The 19,320-nt window shown below is 34.0% G+C and overlaps 1 protein-coding gene across 2 annotated transcripts; it reads right to left on the bottom strand.

Annotated features, from left to right (window-relative positions):
* Nucleotides 1-992: 992 nt before the first annotated feature.
* On the bottom strand, nucleotides 993-18,261 carry LOC120626687. 2 transcript variants are annotated; one of them, XM_039894305.1, is made up of 6 exons: nucleotides 17,778-18,261; nucleotides 6,133-6,211; nucleotides 4,628-4,876; nucleotides 4,357-4,489; nucleotides 2,405-3,009; nucleotides 993-2,106 (listed from the first exon to the last, which is right to left on the bottom strand). In XM_039894305.1, the coding sequence occupies exons 3-6, from the start codon at nucleotides 4,787-4,789 to the stop codon at nucleotides 1,525-1,527; spliced, it is 1,482 nt and encodes a 493-aa protein (XP_039750239.1). In that variant the 5' UTR covers nucleotides 4,790-4,876; nucleotides 6,133-6,211; nucleotides 17,778-18,261; the 3' UTR covers nucleotides 993-1,524. The 2 variants fall into 2 exon arrangements, with proteins under 2 accessions (XP_039750239.1, XP_039750238.1); XM_039894304.1 differs by lacking the exon at nucleotides 17,778-18,261 and adding an exon at nucleotides 9,622-9,833.
* Nucleotides 18,262-19,320: the final 1,059 nt, after the last annotated feature.

Below are 19,320 nucleotides of genomic sequence, written 5' to 3'. Positions count from 1 at the left end.
CTTTGGAATCATATTATAAAAGCACATATATACTCCATCCCACAAATGACTTCTGCATTTTCTGATAAAAGTTTTAGTGCCATTTTAGCAGCGTAGAATTTATGAGCTTAAGCACTTTTCTCCCACCGTCATGGCAATCTGCCAGCTTCGAGAAAAGGCCAAAATTTTCTGAGTGGTGTATTTAGATATAAAATAAATACTGAATCCGAGTCTAATACAATCATCATCCATGATATTTATCACATTAAAAGTGTCTCCACATAAATAAACATCACAACACAATAATATCATCACGTCTATTAACGTCCCATTGCTGGGCGCTGAAGGAGAGATAGTGTTAAGGATCATTTCGCCACCAAGCTGCTCCAGTGCGGGTTGGTGAGCTAGTTTTTCAAAATAAAACAGCCTCTTGTGAATAAGTGTTTAGATTTCTTTTTCAAAGAGTAATTAACCCCTACAATAATGACATCGATTATTCTAATTACTTTGTCTTTTTCATCATCTCTTTTATCTTTACTTGGAAAATCCTTTCCCAGTAGATCAACTTACTCCAAAAAGGAAACGAAAGGCCTAACAAATTAATTTATAATAAATAGGCTTCATCTAAATAATATTTATGATTTTTTTAGTTATTTGAATCTTTTAATCTAAAAGCTAAATTAAAATTCTTTAAACATAGAACTTTGAACACGTTCCAATTTCCATTACACTATCGGTAGATAGATTCTCAACTGATGCCAACGACCGAGGGGGATTTAAAAATAAACCTTTAAATTATTTTTTAAGTATAAAGGAATTCTGTCCTAATATTTAGAACCAGCAATTTTATTAGGGTTGTGCATTGATATTGTTCGTTCTGAGGACTAATATTACAAACGCAAATTGAAAAAGACGAAAAAAAATGCTCATTACAGCGAAGCTCAATTATAGATATGCAATGGTGTTGCATACAGTTCCTGTAATATGCAACCAGCTTTAAAAATAAAACCTCATTTAACAAAATAATTTCATTTATTTCCCAATACGAAAAAAGAACAATAAGCTATAGGGTAAACCTACTGCAATCAATAACCATGCACGTTTTAATTTAATAACTAATTATAATTGATAGGTAATTTAATTTTTTTTTTGTTTTTATTACCATTATTTCCGAGCTTCATTGCGGCATCGAAACGGCTAAAATTATTAAGACTAATATAAGTATAATATAACTTATAAATTCAGAACACTATCAGAAAAAACATATATCAAGTGCTTGTAATATTGAATTAATATAATTAACAATACTTAACTAATTAGGTATTACATCAAGGTCAAATCCGGGTAAAAATATTTTGTCATGTCCGAGATGTAAAAAAAAAAAACAAAAATAACACGTCACGACCTTAAGAGCTTTCAGAGCTCAACCAATAAGTGTAATATGTAATGTACATAACTCCATTTGCTCTAGCTCTCAAGACGCCAATATCTATAAAATAGATATAATCTATTACATCAGTGCATAGCACTTCGTCGAAACTAGTTTTAACCCGCTTTCTTCTGCACCGCCGACATAAATGCTTCGCGTAACTTCGTTGTCATTTTCTCTAGAAGCTCTGCGCGTATTTTCAATTTATTATTTCGTTCTTCTAGCTCGTCAGCGAGCTGTTCCCATTGGAGTTCTTTTAGCTTCCTATTCATCCTAGATCGTTTTGAGGCTTCATTATTCTTGTCTCTCAACTCCCTATATTTAACCTCGTGTGTGGATGCAGAAGAATTGTTGCTGACGGTTGACATGGTGCTTTGTCTTCTACCAGGTGGTCTGCCTCTCTTCTTTGGTTGTTGCTGCGCGCCCTCCAGTGCCTGTATCATCTGTTTGATATCCTTCTTGGGTGCTTTGCGGCTGACCTTCTTAACGCGGGGTGTTTCAGTGTAAGGTGTGTACGTCTCGTCAGAGTCTTCGCTGTCTTGTCTCGGTCTTTTCTTCCGAGGAGGTTTGCTGTCCTCATCGGACTCTGACTCAGTTTTCGGCGTAATCGGCAACGAATACATGACCGGTGTTGGTATCGGCGATTCATCGAATTTCGTGATTTCTATGGAGATGTCTTGATCTAGCACCGGCTGAGCCTGTTAAAAAAGAAAATGAACGTTAAAAATCATTATTAGTTCTTCTTTAGCTAAGCTATTGTCGGTTTAGCCCTTTCTAACCTTCCCCAAACCCAACCTTTCGTTTTATTTGTCCCACGAAATCAAGTCTCGGTCATCCTCTCGCCTCAATTATCTGTTACATGATAAAAATTTAAAATTTGATTTAAAAGTATTTGCGAGGTTAACAAGCAGTTTTAACCGGACCATAACGAAAACAAATCTTAATTGGACTAAATCAGACAAGAATATACAACAGAAATTCAAAATATAATCTTACCGAGTGGAGTAGTGGACATTTCTCTGTTTCCAACTGCTCGACAACGCTTAGGACTTCTGGCGTGCTGATGAGGTCTGCGGGCCAGGCCTCGCGCGACACGTCCACGGACAGGGCACTGCGGGACGGGACTGGCGCGGGAAAGGACCCGTTCTCCTCGTTGATGACAATCAGATTACTCTCCACTTCCTGCGGCGTCACTGATACGTATTTCATGTCCATTGAATCTTCTTGGTGGATGAAGGGCATTGTGTTATATGTGTTGATGGATTTTGTAAAGTCTGTGTCGTGGTGCCACACGGGGTCCGTCATTGGCCACGGATCCGCGTGGACCACACTCTCCGGCGCTAATTCGCCAAGCACCACGGGTAGTGTATTAAAATCTAAAAATGCTTCTTGGAACGGCACTTTATCGTTAGTGGACGGTTGGTTAAAAAGATCTATATTAAATTTCGCCATCTCGTCCACGCTTTGCGGGACGGGAAAGCTTTGAATGTTGTATGTGTGGGCCGGCGGCGAGTTAGCGTCGATTGTGTCCCAACCCTGAGGTGAGAATGGTGTGTGCAGTGTGTCTGTGTGTGCCCTTGCGTCGGTTGATTTGGGGGGATCTGTTAAAATTAAAGAATAAAAAAATTAATAAGATTATAGAAGTTTTTCCCATCAATCATTTTTCAATCTTTTCTCCAAGACGTATATGTATAAAAATACGCTTATATACTATCATTAGTACATTTGAAATCTTCACAAAGTTTAATTTTAGATTTCAGATTTTCCGTATCTATATCTCATAAACAAAAAAAAATTAAGGCACAATAACTTTTCATTATTCAATTCAATTAAAATTAAAATTGAACAGTAAAATTAAGTTTATAAGTTTTACCTTGAGGCACATTCAGTTCGATTAAAAACCCCAGTAACTAGGTACTCCCCACTCACTTCGTACATTATGATTCATCTTTGGTCGAATGCGGGAAAAAATTGTTGCCAACTAGATACCACACAGTCAAGAGTCGCACGGTTGATTCTCGTGGATTTTAAAGTAGAGAGCAATAGAATCTATGTGTAAAAGACACGAGCGTCAAGCGACAACTTCGATGCGCGTTTGAAAACGCCTACTGTCCTCAGTGTATAATATACATCAACATGAGTGTGGAACATTTAACGCACGTCGAAACATGTCAGTGCGGGTTGTGTGAATTGTTCAATTCGTTCGCACCAAACGGGGAAATACGTTAAGGCAATTTGAAACACCTCAATTCAAATACGCTAAATTTGAAATGTTTGCCCAAGAGAATCTTAATAGTTTTAAGATAACATTTGAAAGACTTTTGTCGTGATTATGAAAGGAACTCCTAAAAAAACAGTTAAGTACACGACTTAAATTAGGATGCAAAATTAAATTAGGAATTACTGTTTGTATTTATTTAGCAGATTTAATTGGAAAATCTAAAAGAAATCTCAAATCCATTATATTTAAGTACTGGGTACAAAAATATACTGGGGATATACTTGGATCTACTCAGATGGCTCCCTCCCAAAATCGTAGAGTACAAATTCATCTTAGATATTTGACATCGCCATCCAGTCTATCGCCTATCACTATTTGAATTTTTACGATTTTGCATTTAAAGAGTTTTAAGGACTATGTTTGACACTAGAAAGATATGGGTGCATTCCAATACATCAATTGAAACTAACAGTTCAATTACTTTACGAGATCAAATAAAGATCATGATTGTTGTATCATTTTCACTGATTGAAAGATCTATAGGTACGTGATACGTAAGAAAAGGTGCTGCCAATTTGCAATATTCTCCCAGGACATGATTTGTGCACTAATAATGGTATGTTACTAAAAGTTTTTTTGAGGCTTTAACTGTATGTATTGTGGTTATCGTATTTTACTTTAGTTTTCTTCAAAGGATTAAATTTTGTACACACAAGTACAAACTTACCAGTGGACTGTACTACTTCTTCCTGCGCGAGCGCGTCGCACCACTGAAGATCCAGTTCTTGGAAGAACTCGCAGTCCGATTCGTTGAGCATTGTATTCTGGAATATCGGCTCCGGTTTCAGATACTCGTAATCCTGAAAATCATAAAGGATATGTTAGAAAATGCCTTAAAAAGTTGCGGACACTTAAATAAATATAAAAGAATAATTAAATTAACAAATCAATAAATAATAATTGCGTTTGTACTCACGGCCGTGGTGATTCCCCCTTACCTCTGAAAGACTCGTAGCTGGCGCAGGCGATTGAATTAACTCGGTTCTCAGGTCGGTAGTGCCTCCGTTCTGAACCTGTTGATTCTTTTCGGACTCTAAGCGATTTAGTTCTATCAGTTTCAAAAGATGCTGTGTATTGAGACACGTTTGCGAAAAAACCATGTCTTTCTTTTTGTAATCTGTACTGTTTTCCGTTATCGTCTCCAGACGGACAGACGGTGATCTTTTGAGCAACCATTTTGAATAGAACTACAAACAGAAATGATACGACGTAACATAATGTATATATTTATATGAAGCAAGGGTTTGGAGGGTGATGGGTGTAGAGAAATTTAAGCATAAGAGATGTTAGTGAAAGGTTTTGAATGGAGTGGAGTTTAGAAAAAAATGGATTTTAGAAATGAATATGTTATGTTGTGACTTTCATGGTTTGTGTACGAAGGTACGCAGGTCAAAACCTTACAATTTTAATAACTTTATAAATAAAATTAATCTGTGACATTTGAAAAAATAACTGTTTACTAAAGATTACAATTCAATTATTCTTTTTGCTTATATTGTAATATCTGAGAATAACTCTTTAATGGATAACAGTTTCGAGTTGATTAACCTCCATTTGACTTTGAACTGCGCACACATGTAAATGCCCCCAAAAGTGCATAAATAAAAATTCGTTTACATGACATTGTAATGAGCGGCGAATATAAACATAAATACAATTTAAATATATATCGATAATGCGCTCATTTCTAAAAAAAAAATTAAGAATCGCAAAGGAAATACATGTAACATCAAAGTCATGTAACCGACACGAAAGAGTATTACAAGTATGAAATGATTTTAAGCTTGCAAGCCTGTGAAACCCTAAACCGTCTGTTTATACGTTTTTGAACGAAGATTATTATCACATTGATAAATGAGTTCGATTGGTTAAACGTCATGAGGTGGCATGTTAATTGTTACATAAGAAATTTTAAAAGTAACAAAATTATAGTCAAATAAACAAGAAACATACTAAAAAAGGAATTCTCAATTATTATCATTTCCTTATTTTATCTTATCTAAAGATAAGTCTAGTCTTCAGATATTTTTTTATTACAATAACAAGTAATAGTTATTTAATTATTATTCTTGATTCATTTGAAAAGTAACAATGTGACCTATTTTTTATAATCCTTATTTTTTCATTTGAAATGAGTGCCTACGTTGATAATATAATAGAAAACACAGTACATTTTTATTTTTTGACCAAAATTTCTGTACCAGAATCCAAATTCACCTATTCAATTATTAATTGCCAAAAAAAAAAAAAAAAAAGAATTTGCTGAATTTAGTACAATTTTGTACTTCAATACGATTGAAGTTGGTAATAAAAACAAAATTTTAGTTTATGACGTTTTCTTTGTAGATTTTCGTTTGATTTCTTGTTCAGCATCACGCTTTCCTTGAGCTTCTGCAACAGATAAAAGATTAGGGGAACTGACCGCCGTAGCGGCATTACTTACTTTGTTGAACTCTTCGTGAGTCCCTAAGGAAATTGCAAGTCTTTAGGCTCCCAACCACGAAACGGTGACTGTAGTTGGCCTGAAACAAGAAGAAAACTTACGTTAGCAGATATTCCCGTACTTTAGATTTGTATTAAATATAACCATAGATACTTTATAAGTACAAAAGTAGTTTCGGTTATTATACGTGTGAGTGAAAACCAATTTATACTTCACAGGCTTTAGAGATACATTATGTACGGTCACTGAGTTAACGAAAACCTTACAGTTTTCGAGTTGACTGAAAGAATTAAGATACAGCCCTCATGCAAAATTAAAATCATTTACTTGAGTCACTTTATTAGGTAAGCGTCGCGTAGCGTAGATACTATGCCCGTGTCGGTTGTTTATCTTCAATAGGGTTGGACACTTAGAATGCTTTGAATTCGCTTGTATGGAAAAATAAATATGCGTCTTTTGATTTAATATTTTTTCAGGGTGATTCCTTGTGAAATATACGTTAAATATAGAAATTTAGCTCCGATTATACGAGCATTTTTATATCGAGCGTATCCCCGGGAGTAATATAAAAAACATCTTTATATATTCCGTAGTATAGTGAATAGCTAATTATATAAGTAGTATAGCATTATGTTAGAAATTTTTAATAGTGTAATCTACACGAAAAAGTTACGGGCGGACCTTGATGAGGCAATAGTTACGACCTTATGTGTAGCGGAGTAGTGGGCGGCCTTAATTATGTATATTATTTTAAATATGATACGACAAAATTTATTCACGATGGACTAACGGCAATAAAAAATGTTTATAAGTAAACTGGCCTTTAGATTATTTTATAATATGGTTCTGCGTATAAAAAACTTATCGACGAAGACCACGAGGTAATAGTGGAAGATTTTTATGAACTAGATATGGTCACGCGAACAACAAATGATTCGAACATGGAGGCATTTATCGGCAATTGAAATCGTAATATATTTATCAGGTCCACGTTCACGTATAAAACTAACATAGGCTTAAGGTTATAAATTCACAAGATGGTGGTCATATTTCAAAATGTGGTCATTAGACTGAAATGTATAGAATCCCATTCGATTTTGCTTAGACTTTAGAAACAATTAAAAGAAGATAAAGTTAAGCATCTGGCCTGTATCTGTTTAGATCCTGCTTCCTGATATTCGTGCCTCAGACTTAACTTGGGCCACAAACCCTAACTAAAGTCGGTCTGAGGTAATGCAAAGTGTTCTTTGTATATCTCAGCATTAGAAGTACCTACTAGTAGTTTACAATTCACAATATTTTCCACGTAGTTGTTAATTGTACTAACTGCAACTCCTAAAGCTCTGACGTATGCCTTACATAATTTCTCTTGCTTTCATTTTCCATGCGTTTAAATGTGACTTCGAAATTTAATATCTGATTTAAAGAAAATAAAAAGCCACAACTTAATACAATCATCGACATTTACTTGTGTCCGGGCCAGACTTCGAATAGTAATGACCTAAATAATAAAAATAACAATCATAAAGTTTCAACTAAAAGCACACGGCGATGATGGGACTAGATCTGAAGATGTAATTATTTATGTAGTTAGACTAATAAATAAGTAATCAATAGTTAAAACTTTCATTAAGTCAAAGAAAACAACCCTTGCTATCCAGAATCGCATGGCTTTAACCGGCATGTCGCTTTCATGTTTGTATATAAAATTTGCCGGTAGATATTTTCATTAAATTATGCCCTGATGACGTCAAAGCTCATATGACCTCGAACTGGCGTTGGCTGCCCCCAGCTATTGATCCGTACACGCGATTTCAAAGAGTCTTAGTCATCATCGATAAAGTACTGAATCACCCATATCTATAGTGCACTTCAAAATGGAATTGATGATTACTTTAATGCCACGATTAAAGTAATTAAACAATGTGTTATCAGGAATCTACAGAGGTTTATTTGATACGTTCGTAATGGGACCTACCTATTACTTTTTATGAGTCAGATTATGAGAATGAGTTTTAGGTGAATAAGTTCATTGTAAGAAAGTAGCTATTGAATCAATTTTCTATAGTAACAAGGCACAGAGCACCCATAAACAAAAGTTTCCTTTATTTATAGTTTAAGCGTTGAACTGAAATCAGAAAGGTCTAAGATTCAAATTCCATCCGTTGAATTATTGTCGTACCACTCCTAGCTCAATATTTCAAGAATTCTCATCTTGAAGAAAATGGTAAAAAAAAGCCATATGAGATGCCTCATTTGGAATACCTTAAAAAAAAAAACAAGTACACGAAGTGTTGTCAGGTTCACTCCAAAATATAACAATTGTCCTTGCGATGGTTTTTAATTATAATGAAACAATTTTTGAACTGGTAAACCTTGGTTACCCCTGCGAGTACAACTTTGTGAAAATAAAACGTACATGCCACTTTAATCAATTATAATAACTCCATTCACATCTACTTTCACATTTTCATAAAAATCCACAAGGTCGTTTGTGACGCACTGCCCAGAAATGTTTGTAGCTTGTTTTTTTTATGAATACCGAAAGATAAAAAATAGAAACGGTCTGATCTGTTAAATGTAATGGATAACTAATGATAATTTAATCGCTCATCAAATTATAATTTCAGCTGGTAATAAATATTGCTATGTTAATGGTTACAAAAGGTTCAATTTACAAATACAAAACTATGGTGCAAAACACCAAATAGCAATTTGTTTGGAAATATAACGAATTATAATTTTAAACCTAGTCTAAAGTCACATCGATTTCACAGTAGTGGGGTACGTTTTCGGAACATTCACCGTAGTAAATGGCCAAGGTTTCTATTCCCCTTAATTTAACAAATCCCATTGCCAATAACTTTAATTGCAAAATGGACACAAATATCATTGGCCTTGAGACAGTCACAAACACTAATGGTAACATCGTGGTATCTACGTTCCGAGCCTGAAAGCAACAAAACACGCAAGGTATCCTATATTAAAGTAGAAATAACCCTCTAAATCCAGGAAAGACGAGTTATATAATATTATTTTCTGTCCGTTGCACTACTAATAGATCATCTATTTAGAAAAATAACCTCGAATTTAACTCTTAAATTAATTCTTGCGCAATCGAATTTTTTCTGATAAGTAGGTACCAAACTAGATAAGTGATCAAAGTTCAGACAAAAATATTTAAAAGTTAACATTTCGTGGTTCAAACGCTATTAGAATACATAAAAGTATACAATTATCTAGAAAACTCTACATTTATGGGTACATGAGACTCTTAGAAAGTTGGAACACGCGTGAACACAGCGTGAGCGCGACATGTCGAAACACGCTCACGTGCATATTGTTAACTATTAATAAAGTTTCTGAACTTTTAGTAGTACTTTCTATGTCATATTAAGTGAAATATGATATTTTTGTAAAGTTTATTTTCAAAGTAGAAACGAATTAGAACAACGAATGAGCACAACTTAATTAGCCTTTCCAACTCACCTTACAAGAAGTATCTCTTTGCGGGCTTATGGAGCACAGAAGAGATAAGTTACTCTTTAAAATAAATGAAAAAGAAGTAACTAAAAGCACTTTCGTATTGCTTGAAAACTTTACATAAAAATGCAAACTTTATAGGCCTTTTGGAACACTTTCCAAACTGGCATGCGTGCGCTCCGCGTGAGCTCAGAAATTGTTGTGCAAGAATAAACGAGCCACGACTCGAGGATCCGCATACAGTTTTCCTCAATTCCCCTCCATTCGCTTTCGAGTTCTAAAAATATCTCTGCTTCTTTGCGATTGGACCGTCCGTATGACATCAACTTTGCAAGCCAATGGGAACGGAGAGATTACAAGAATCACGAGACCGCCGCGTTTTCATTTAGCTATGCAATATAATGTACGTATATATTATACTTCAACTACTGTAAGTTAATGGAGGGGTTCATCGGGGTTTTACACCGCTCAAATTTGCCAACTCTATACGTATAACATGCAACATAGGTTTTACGCTATTCTTCCTCATGTTTGAAATGCCTTCGATCAATTTAAACTTTGCATTGTTTTTGTTATGCATTATTAACAACGTTAGTTCGGCAATAGTTATAGTTTTTATGTTATCTTTCCTGTTTACTTTATGGATGACGAAACTCAAGTCAATTATCTTGTTACTTTGATGTGTTTTCTATCTACATTTTTACGGACATATAAGGTTATTGCACTTCTTGGAATATAGACTTGGTTATTTTATCAGAATCTACCAATTACAGAGGAGAAATAGCATAAATCAATTTGTTTCTTAGTAGATTTGACTTCAATTAAAGACGCATCAGTTGATGCATGCGCAATTAATATTGTTCATTTGAATTATTCATCTTTACTTTATAATCACGAACTATGGTAATACCAAATGATTATGTTAAAATATAAGGATTCTTTATATATAGCTAATGCTTATTATTATACTTATAAAAGTTTTATTAAGTTGTTTTCCGTCTTCTGATGCTTAAAAACAATTCAATGGTTTTGAATGCAATCCCCAGATTCCTGAGATTGAGATTTCATACATTACATCTCTGGATTAAAATTTATCGAGATCTAGAACAGAACTCATTAACAGCCAACAGTAAACTCTTACATAAGACTTCTAATAAATCGATTAGTGACTACAACAGGTATAGATCACTTGATATTAAAATATTAGAGATCAAAATGGTTCTTAGAATAACCTTTTGCATACGTACCAACTAAGAGTAAAATTTTTAATTCTTGTTGTTCTTGAATAAGCGCATAACTTGAGAACAGTAGGATCAATTAATCTTTGTTTTAACCCTTTTCTTAACGGTCCTATTAAAATTTAAGGGTAAATTTGAAAGATACCAGGAAAGTTGCATGACTATAGACTAATCCCTATCCCTATCCCTACTAATATTATAAATGTCAATGTAAGTATGTTTGTTACGCTTTCACGCAAAAACTACTTAACAGATCCTCATGAAATATTGTACACATATTCTTGGAAGTGTTAGAAGTAATATAGGATACTTTATATCCCGACATTAAGCTCGGTTCCTTTGCGAGAGGGGATGAAAGTGTTTGACGATTTTACATAACTCCGACAAATTATAACCGATTTAAATAATTGTTTTTGTGCTATAGAGGTTATAATATGTGTTCAATCTTGCCCAAACTGTGGTTGGTGATAGAGGACAGAACTCCTCAGCGGACAGCAGCAAACCCCTTTAATTTTTTTAGAACTACAACTAAATTGAATGCCACATCAAAAAACAAAATCAAACGTAAGCGAAGTTGCGGGCAACTAGTATTACGATAAATTTTATAGGTTTGCTATTCCAAAGCGGATGCGTAGTATGATGGAATTACTAGTCTTCCATGAATTTTTTTAAACCGTCCCTTTTTTACGTTAGATAAATCCCTTATTGTATAGTAACCACGATTTATTAAATGTTTTTCAACACATATTTTAAACTTATAATGCATAAGTTTAAAAATTGTGTTGGACCTATAGTATTTAGAATTCTATAGGTCCAAAACTAATGCATAATGTTACTAAACATATTATACTGAATCCCACAAATGACTTGCACCTTTCTTAGACGATATGCAGATGCGACTAACTTATGTCCATTTGGAGTAAGGCGGTTGTTTAGAGACGCTTCTGCCCGTTCCCCGTTATAGTTAGTTATCTCCTACGATACCCGCGGGAAGAGATGCCGTCACCACACGGTACATATTACGTTTGAGAAACCAAAGACACAGCTAATATTGAATAAGTTCAATGGTCCTACATACTGCAAACATTTACGTGGTTATCTTATCATTTTCTAAGAAAAATTGCTTCCACTAACATCTTAACAGATAAGTATAATATCCATAACGCATACGATGTTTTTCGGTCAACTCATCACAGCCTGTTCCCACCCACGTAATTTTTAAGCTTTCCTGCTCGATAATTTCCTAGAAAATTACAATAACATGATTATTCATGACTTATTTTTACATTACTAGGTACACAAGGTATCGTGTGACGTAATACAAGAAAATTATGTGTTTTCAAGGACAAGTTCGCATTATCTAGTAGCTCTAACTGCGGTCTGCGGAGAATAATACTGTACACGTAATTGCAAAACAAATCATGTAGTACACACTATATCGCAGCAGGTAGCATCGCGACGCGGAAGGAAAGACGATATTTAGTGTACAGATACGAATATTTCTGTAAACTACCCTTAGAAATTTCCTAGATCTTTGGCGAGGAGGTAGCCTATATTCTTCTCCGTCCCATCCTTCCAAATATCTTTGGGCCAAAAACCAAGACGATTGGTTGTTCAGTTAGGGTGGTGAAAGCGCAGTGGGTAGAACATCGACTTCAGTTTCGGGAGGCCGAGTTTGAATTCCAGCACGCACCTCTAAATTTTCTAAGTTATGTGCGTTTTTTTTCAAATAACACTTTACCCAACAGTGTTCATAATTTGACGCAGTAATAGGTACGTGCCATAATAATTGTTCAGCTTCAATTATAATAACACTTACTTCAATCTCTCTCTCAGAGTTCTCCATAATTCTCTCGCACTTGGCCAGCTTGGTGGATTACGGCCTTAACCCCTTCTTATTCTGTGAGGAGACCCGTGCCTTGTTGATCAGTAATTTATTGATATGATGATGTAGTCATTTAGATATCGATTCCATTACAAAAAAATATATAACAGATTGAAAAGAAGTATGTTTTGATTGATAAAGAAAGAGTGCCAAAATCTCTCGTTATAAAATGACTCATTACCGTGATGTTCGTTTAGGCAATAAAGGTTAACAACCTTAAAATACATTTGTTTTCGTCATGATGTTGTTTTGTAACGAAATCTTACGCGATCCCAATTTTTAGGATGTGAGGGAACGTGTGAAAATAATAAAGACGACATCTAATGATCAATAATGGCGGTATGATTACAGTGTTGTTGCTATAATAACAATACATTTAGATATGAAACGTGTTCGCATGCTAGGTAAACAACATAATGGAACTCAGCCATTGTTGATTGCTAGATAAAAATATGACGTCACGTATAACCTTGAATCTTTCAGTTTACTCGGAGAGGAAACTACTACGTGGAACCCGTTTATCTACTTATATCAATGTTCTGGAATGATAGTGTATTCCTGTGCATATAGACTCAGTGTCCGTAAAAGTATTATACGATTATAATAAAAAAAAAAATTCAACATTCTTTAAACATCTTTTCGTTATATAATTTCGTTAGAAGTTCGTTAGGTAAATCAGAAAAGTTCTACTCTTGGTATTTCAGCAGCTAAACAAACAACTCGTTCATTCTCAGTGTATTATCGATCCACAGGTCTCCTCTCCCGTAAATGGGACTTACACGCTGTTTTGTAGTTAAGTTAATCTTTTGTTAATGTTACAAAATACATTTTTCAAGACGTACAATAGAACAACTAATCGAGAGTCCGCATTTTCTTACACTTGATTCTGGAATTCTGGCAAATTTTGGAACAAAAATAATTTTAAAAATTTAAAATAATAACAGTTAATAATGTAAACATATTTAAACATTATACATAACAAAATAAAGAAAACAAATGCGTATAATAATCTTAACATTAGAAGGAAAAAATTTAGATGTAGTGCACAATACTATCCTTTTCCTACTCTTCCTTGTAGATAAGGACAGCACTACTTAATTCAATCTGTCATCAGTAGATTTTGGATTAGGTTTATTTTAATTATTAGGTTTGAGCCATCTGAAATTCTAATTTTTGCTTTCATATTCATCTCAAAACCTTTCATTTATAAACGAAATCACTTCTCGTATCATGTACTTACATTTCAATACTTTTTACTAGATATTGGCTTACACGTACGTGGCTTTAGTTTCACACGTATTTTTAGCGTGTTCTGGTTTAGACAATTCAGTGTTTAGGAAAATGACGCCTTATTAGTTAATGTAGCAATGGCGGATTTGTTTATATAGCTTAGGTATATTTTGCCTACCTTTTGCGCGGCCTCTGTAGAGCTCGAGACGCGACGCCATCACATTTTGCCATGTCATGGTGTTAATGATAATACGTTTGCTCCGAATGTTTCGTTAATTTATAGTAATCGCAGTTTTCACTTGATTTTATATACACACACATCCATAACGAAATGTATGACCAAAAAAGAATGATTGATGAGTGTACCTTCCTAAATAAAAATGGCCGACCGGAGAACAAAGATATGAACGATTATGAGAATATTAAACAGCTTATGAGGTTTATTATTACCTATTAAATCAATGGGTTTTACTACAGTAAAAAGCACTCTTCGTTACTCTAACTCTCAAAAAATACGGTAACCTACGAATTAAATTGCTTTACTTTGTTTCAAATTGCGCGGACAAGCTCATGAATAAGAATCCCGTGAAGTTTCGAAAGTTGTCGCGCATAGACTGACGAAAGTTCACGTGAGTTTAGTTCTTCTATCCTAAAATTGCAAAGGTGAAGTTTCTTTTGAATGTTTGTTTCATTGAACGAGCTAATCTCAGAAAATACTAACAACTGACAGATTAAATTAAAAAAATATTTTTGTGGTGGACAGCCCAATTTTTGGCTATCATGTCGACCCATTACCGGCCCACTACAGGGCACGGGTCCCCTCCCACAACGAGAAGAGTTTACCGTAGTCCACCACGCTGGCCAAATGCGGATTGGTAGACTTCACACACCTTTGAGAACATTATAGATGCCAGTTTCCTCACAATGTTTTCCTCCACCGTTATGTTAAAAGTTATATTGTAATTGCACATATTAAAAACGCACATCACTCTAAAAAGTTAGAGGTGCGTGCCAAGGATCGAGCTGGGTCCCCCCGAAAGGAATGCCGAAGCTCTAACTACTAGGCTATCACCGCTTTTTTAAGCCTTGCATAGGGAGTTCCAAATGTCACTGTATTATGGCGCATGCGTCCAGCTACTCTCTGCGACTTATGTGATGTTATCAGCCCATATACTTGGAGTAGAGCCCTTGTAGTGGGCCGTAAAAGGATGATAATGACGATGACGAATGATGGAAGCCTTAACAAGATCTTTCATAGAGACAGAAAGCGTTCCAGAGACGGACATAGAATACTTTTTGAGCAGGGAAAGCTAACGAGCTCTCGAGATTATTAAAAGAAACTCAAATAAAAGCAGGCACTTCTATAAATAAAATCAGACAGATTGCAAAACGACTTAGTCTTGTAATTTCCAAACAGGGTTATGTACTTATTTTTAGACAAATTCATCTAGTACAAACACGTGATCTAGGAAAAATGAGTGCGTCATAACTCACATGCCTGCAGGGTACGAAAACACGAGGTTTGGAGAGTAGTGAGTAAAATTGATTGATTGATTGATTGCAGGTTGATGTTAGATGATGTTTCGAGAGCGGCCTAGAATTATTATTTCGACGATTTCTTAAATCCTTCACTAATTAATCAGTAACTCACATTTAGTAAGTAGAAATAAATATTGAATCTATATATCACTGTAAATGATATCTATCTGTAAGTGTTTTTGTATCATAGTCAAAGTCAAATATTTCTTTATTGAAATAGGCACATAGATGGCACTTTTGATTTTTACATTACATGTAAAATATGACAAATAAGTGAGTTGATGGTGATAACTAAAATCGTCAACTTAAAACTAAAGCTACAGGGGTTCCAAACGCGCCCTGGTCTAAGAAGAAGCCCACAACAAAGTTGTTTTTTAGATGACAATAAAGATGAACTGTTTGTTCATTGTTGGATAGAAGCAGGCGTTACTTTGCAGAATTCCCTGATATATAAAGAAAATAAAGCTTAATTCGCTATACTCCGCGAATTTCTTTAATATTTATACTCCACACCCAACAGATCTTCGGCAATGTACTGAAACCGGAGCATCCTCAGGAGTTGTTTACTTTACAATGAATTATGGTATAGGTCCTCTCTCTTTTCCTCTCTTTTTCAACTGTCAATTTTCTGTTTATAGGTCTATACTTTACGATCCGCCGAATTGTGGTCGTAACTTTAGACGGTGCTTAACGTCTAACGAGTCGAAAGTCGTCATCTAGCTATCTATATCACATAAAAGTTCGTGAAAAGCTTTTTTTAAATAGGAATCACCTAAATCACTAGAACTCCGATTAAGAAGATTCCTAGGTTTATTGAAAACGGACATAAGTCTATCTATATATCTATAAAGCTAGTTTAGTGAGCTAGTTAAAATGCTAATGGATCAAAGCAAACTTGTTTAAAAAACTCTGCATGGCTGACCTGAATGATGAAAGTGAAAGTTTTATTTAGGTTTTTCCATTGCGCTAAACCGGTAAAGATGGAGGACACAAAACACACTAACAATTAACATAGGTATCACCACAGAGCAGATTCTTAGATGCCTTAAAAATATGGGCTGCTGTAGAATATTGTGTTATTGTTATATTACTGTAAGTTATTTTTGGTACATACAGCTAATTGCATATATTTCTTAGCTTTGCACACCCAATCAGATTTATTTTTACCTTCTATTTATGATATGATTTGTTAATAATATTTTACTATTAAAGTTTTCTTATTAATGAATTTGTTGGTAAAGTAGCCTACAGGCTATGATATGGTATGTGATAGCCAAACGTTTATACTGCTCATAGCCCACCAACTGTAAGGTAAATATAATAAAATAAAAAAAGTTCCTATCATCATCCTTAGCCTATAAATTGATATGAAGAAATAGATCATTTATACCCTGGAGGATAGCTATTTTTTGGACTAGTCAGCTTTGTTCCATTTAGAGATTTATTTACAACATAGTTTGTCATAAGCACTGTTGTAATTAAAACTAAATCCACTAAAATTCAGAGATATAAAATCATTAAACTATATCTGCAATAGCATGCATAGAGACAAAGAATATCATCAATTTTGGTCTAAATCTGAAAGTGCCAGCAAATAAAAATAAATGCTGTATTCCATTAGACCTTGGGCACCAAAACATTTCTTATTATTACATTGAATCTGTAGAATCTATTATTTGATTTCTAAAATCCAATGAAATATTCACTAAATTTTTTTTATAAAGATAAAATACAGATGTATTATCTAATACATTGTGGAAAATGCATTTACCGAATGCATTAATTAACGCATATGTTGTGGAAATCAACTAGTTATATATAAGGAAATGTGGACTAAACAGTTATGCCATAATAATCATTGTGTTTATAATAACAAATTTTAAAGAAAAATATAGAAAAAATATAATTGACTTTCACTTTTGCACCAAAATTGTATGAATTGTGGATAAGTGCTTTATTATGTGGTCTATAAAAACAGTAATATTTTTTCCTGAGGTACAAATTGTCTGAGGACTTAGCCACTGCAGGATCTCTGAATCAGATCAAGATTGACAAACATCAAAAGAACAAAGTGCACAACAAGATTCACAAAAAATTTCTGAGTGTAATATAAATAATAATAATAATTGAGAATTAATTCCTTAAATTATAGCTGGTTTCACCTAGATATTCTAGGCTTTAAGTACTAATTTATATAACTTATTTAGGTCCAGGTTTGTTTTATGCCTTAGATTAGTCTTATACTAAAAAAAAATAGAAGTAATACTTACATCTTTATATGTCTTCTGTAAATAACTCTCTTAAATATCTTGACCTTATTTATTTGCATGGAAAAGTGGTTCATCTGATGCAAAATAAGATTATGTATGCAGCACTGGTGTTTTGAGTTGTTGTTCAAGTTTCGCAAATTGTTATAATATTTATTATTGTTTAGTTCAATGTACGAGTAGCTCATCATAAACTTAACTTGTATATTCTCTTCTCACTATTCGATTATTCTTTCAATTCCAATTTTATAATAGTAAAAACAACGGCGGTCTTGAGAACTTCGCTCAAAACCAAAAGGTGAGAAATTAAATGAATTAAATTATAAGAATTCGACCAAACTTTTTCAGCTCGGAAGTTTATAACTTTAAATACAAAATATTGAGCTTATTTGCTATGAATAAATGCATGAACGCTTTTGATAAAACTTTTGAATAGGTTGAACTTGTGAATTATTATAATTTGCAAATGCTAGTTAGGGCACTAGATGATATTCTTTAGAAATTGTAATTGATAATGACGAAATTCGAAGCTCGGACTCCGGAATAAACTTTCTGATGAAATTCAAAGAGTGAGATAGGACATACAAAAAAGGCTGAGTATGAATGAAATAGCGAATTTTTAAAAGCTACTTTTGATTCACATAGAGCAATAAGTTTGTCGGCTTCATGTAATCGAAAATGACGTTATATGTTATCCATTTGACGCATCAAAAAATAATGTCATTCTAAACTTATAAACATTCTTGTTTTAGTTTTGTGGTGAATGATGAGTTCATAGCGCTTAATTTATTCATGACTTTTTGTTAAAATTATTCGCTTATATATTATTACTGTGCTGTTGGTTTTTAAGTTCCTATTCAGAATAGTTACAAGATATGATAAAAGATATTTTGCGTAAAAAGATATTCACTCGCCAAGTACACCTTTGTGGTTTAGATACAAATCAATAAGATGAGATGAAAAAATTATGCACTTTATTGCATCATCTTACTCTTCATAAATTTTTCAGAATTCATTTTTTTCCGACTATTTTATTATTCTAACTTAGACCCTTGGGCGAGTTTGGTGCCTGCAACGCACCTCTAACTATTCGGAGAAATTCGGAGCTATGTGCGTTTTAACTCTTGCTGCAACGGTCAAGTGAGGACATCAAACATCGTGAGGAAAACTACATGACTGAGCATGTACAATAATGCTCTAAAAAAATATTTATATTTGGCGCTTCTTTTAAGAGTTACCCTGATGCAAATGTGGCGCCATCCTAATTTAATACATTTTGACGACACTTTTTCATATACACAGATGACTCTCCTTACCTCTACCCTCCATACTACTGGCTAAAACAGAAAACTATGGAGGGTAGAGGTAAGGAGGGTCATCTGTGTATATGAAAAAGTGTCGTCAAAATGTATTAAATTAGGATGGCGCCACATTTGCATCAGGGTAACTCTTAAAAGAAGCGCCAAATATAAATATTGTTAGAGTAGGCTTGAAAAATAAACAAGGAAGTATGGAGATACAAGGAAGTAAGGTTATATTTACCACA

This window comes from Pararge aegeria, chromosome 10 (assembly GCF_905163445.1).
Source record: "Pararge aegeria chromosome 10, ilParAegt1.1, whole genome shotgun sequence".
Taxonomy (NCBI): domain Eukaryota; kingdom Metazoa; phylum Arthropoda; class Insecta; order Lepidoptera; family Nymphalidae; genus Pararge; species Pararge aegeria.
Note: the sequence above shows the minus strand (reverse complement) of the source record. Positions and strands in the feature narration are given on the sequence as shown.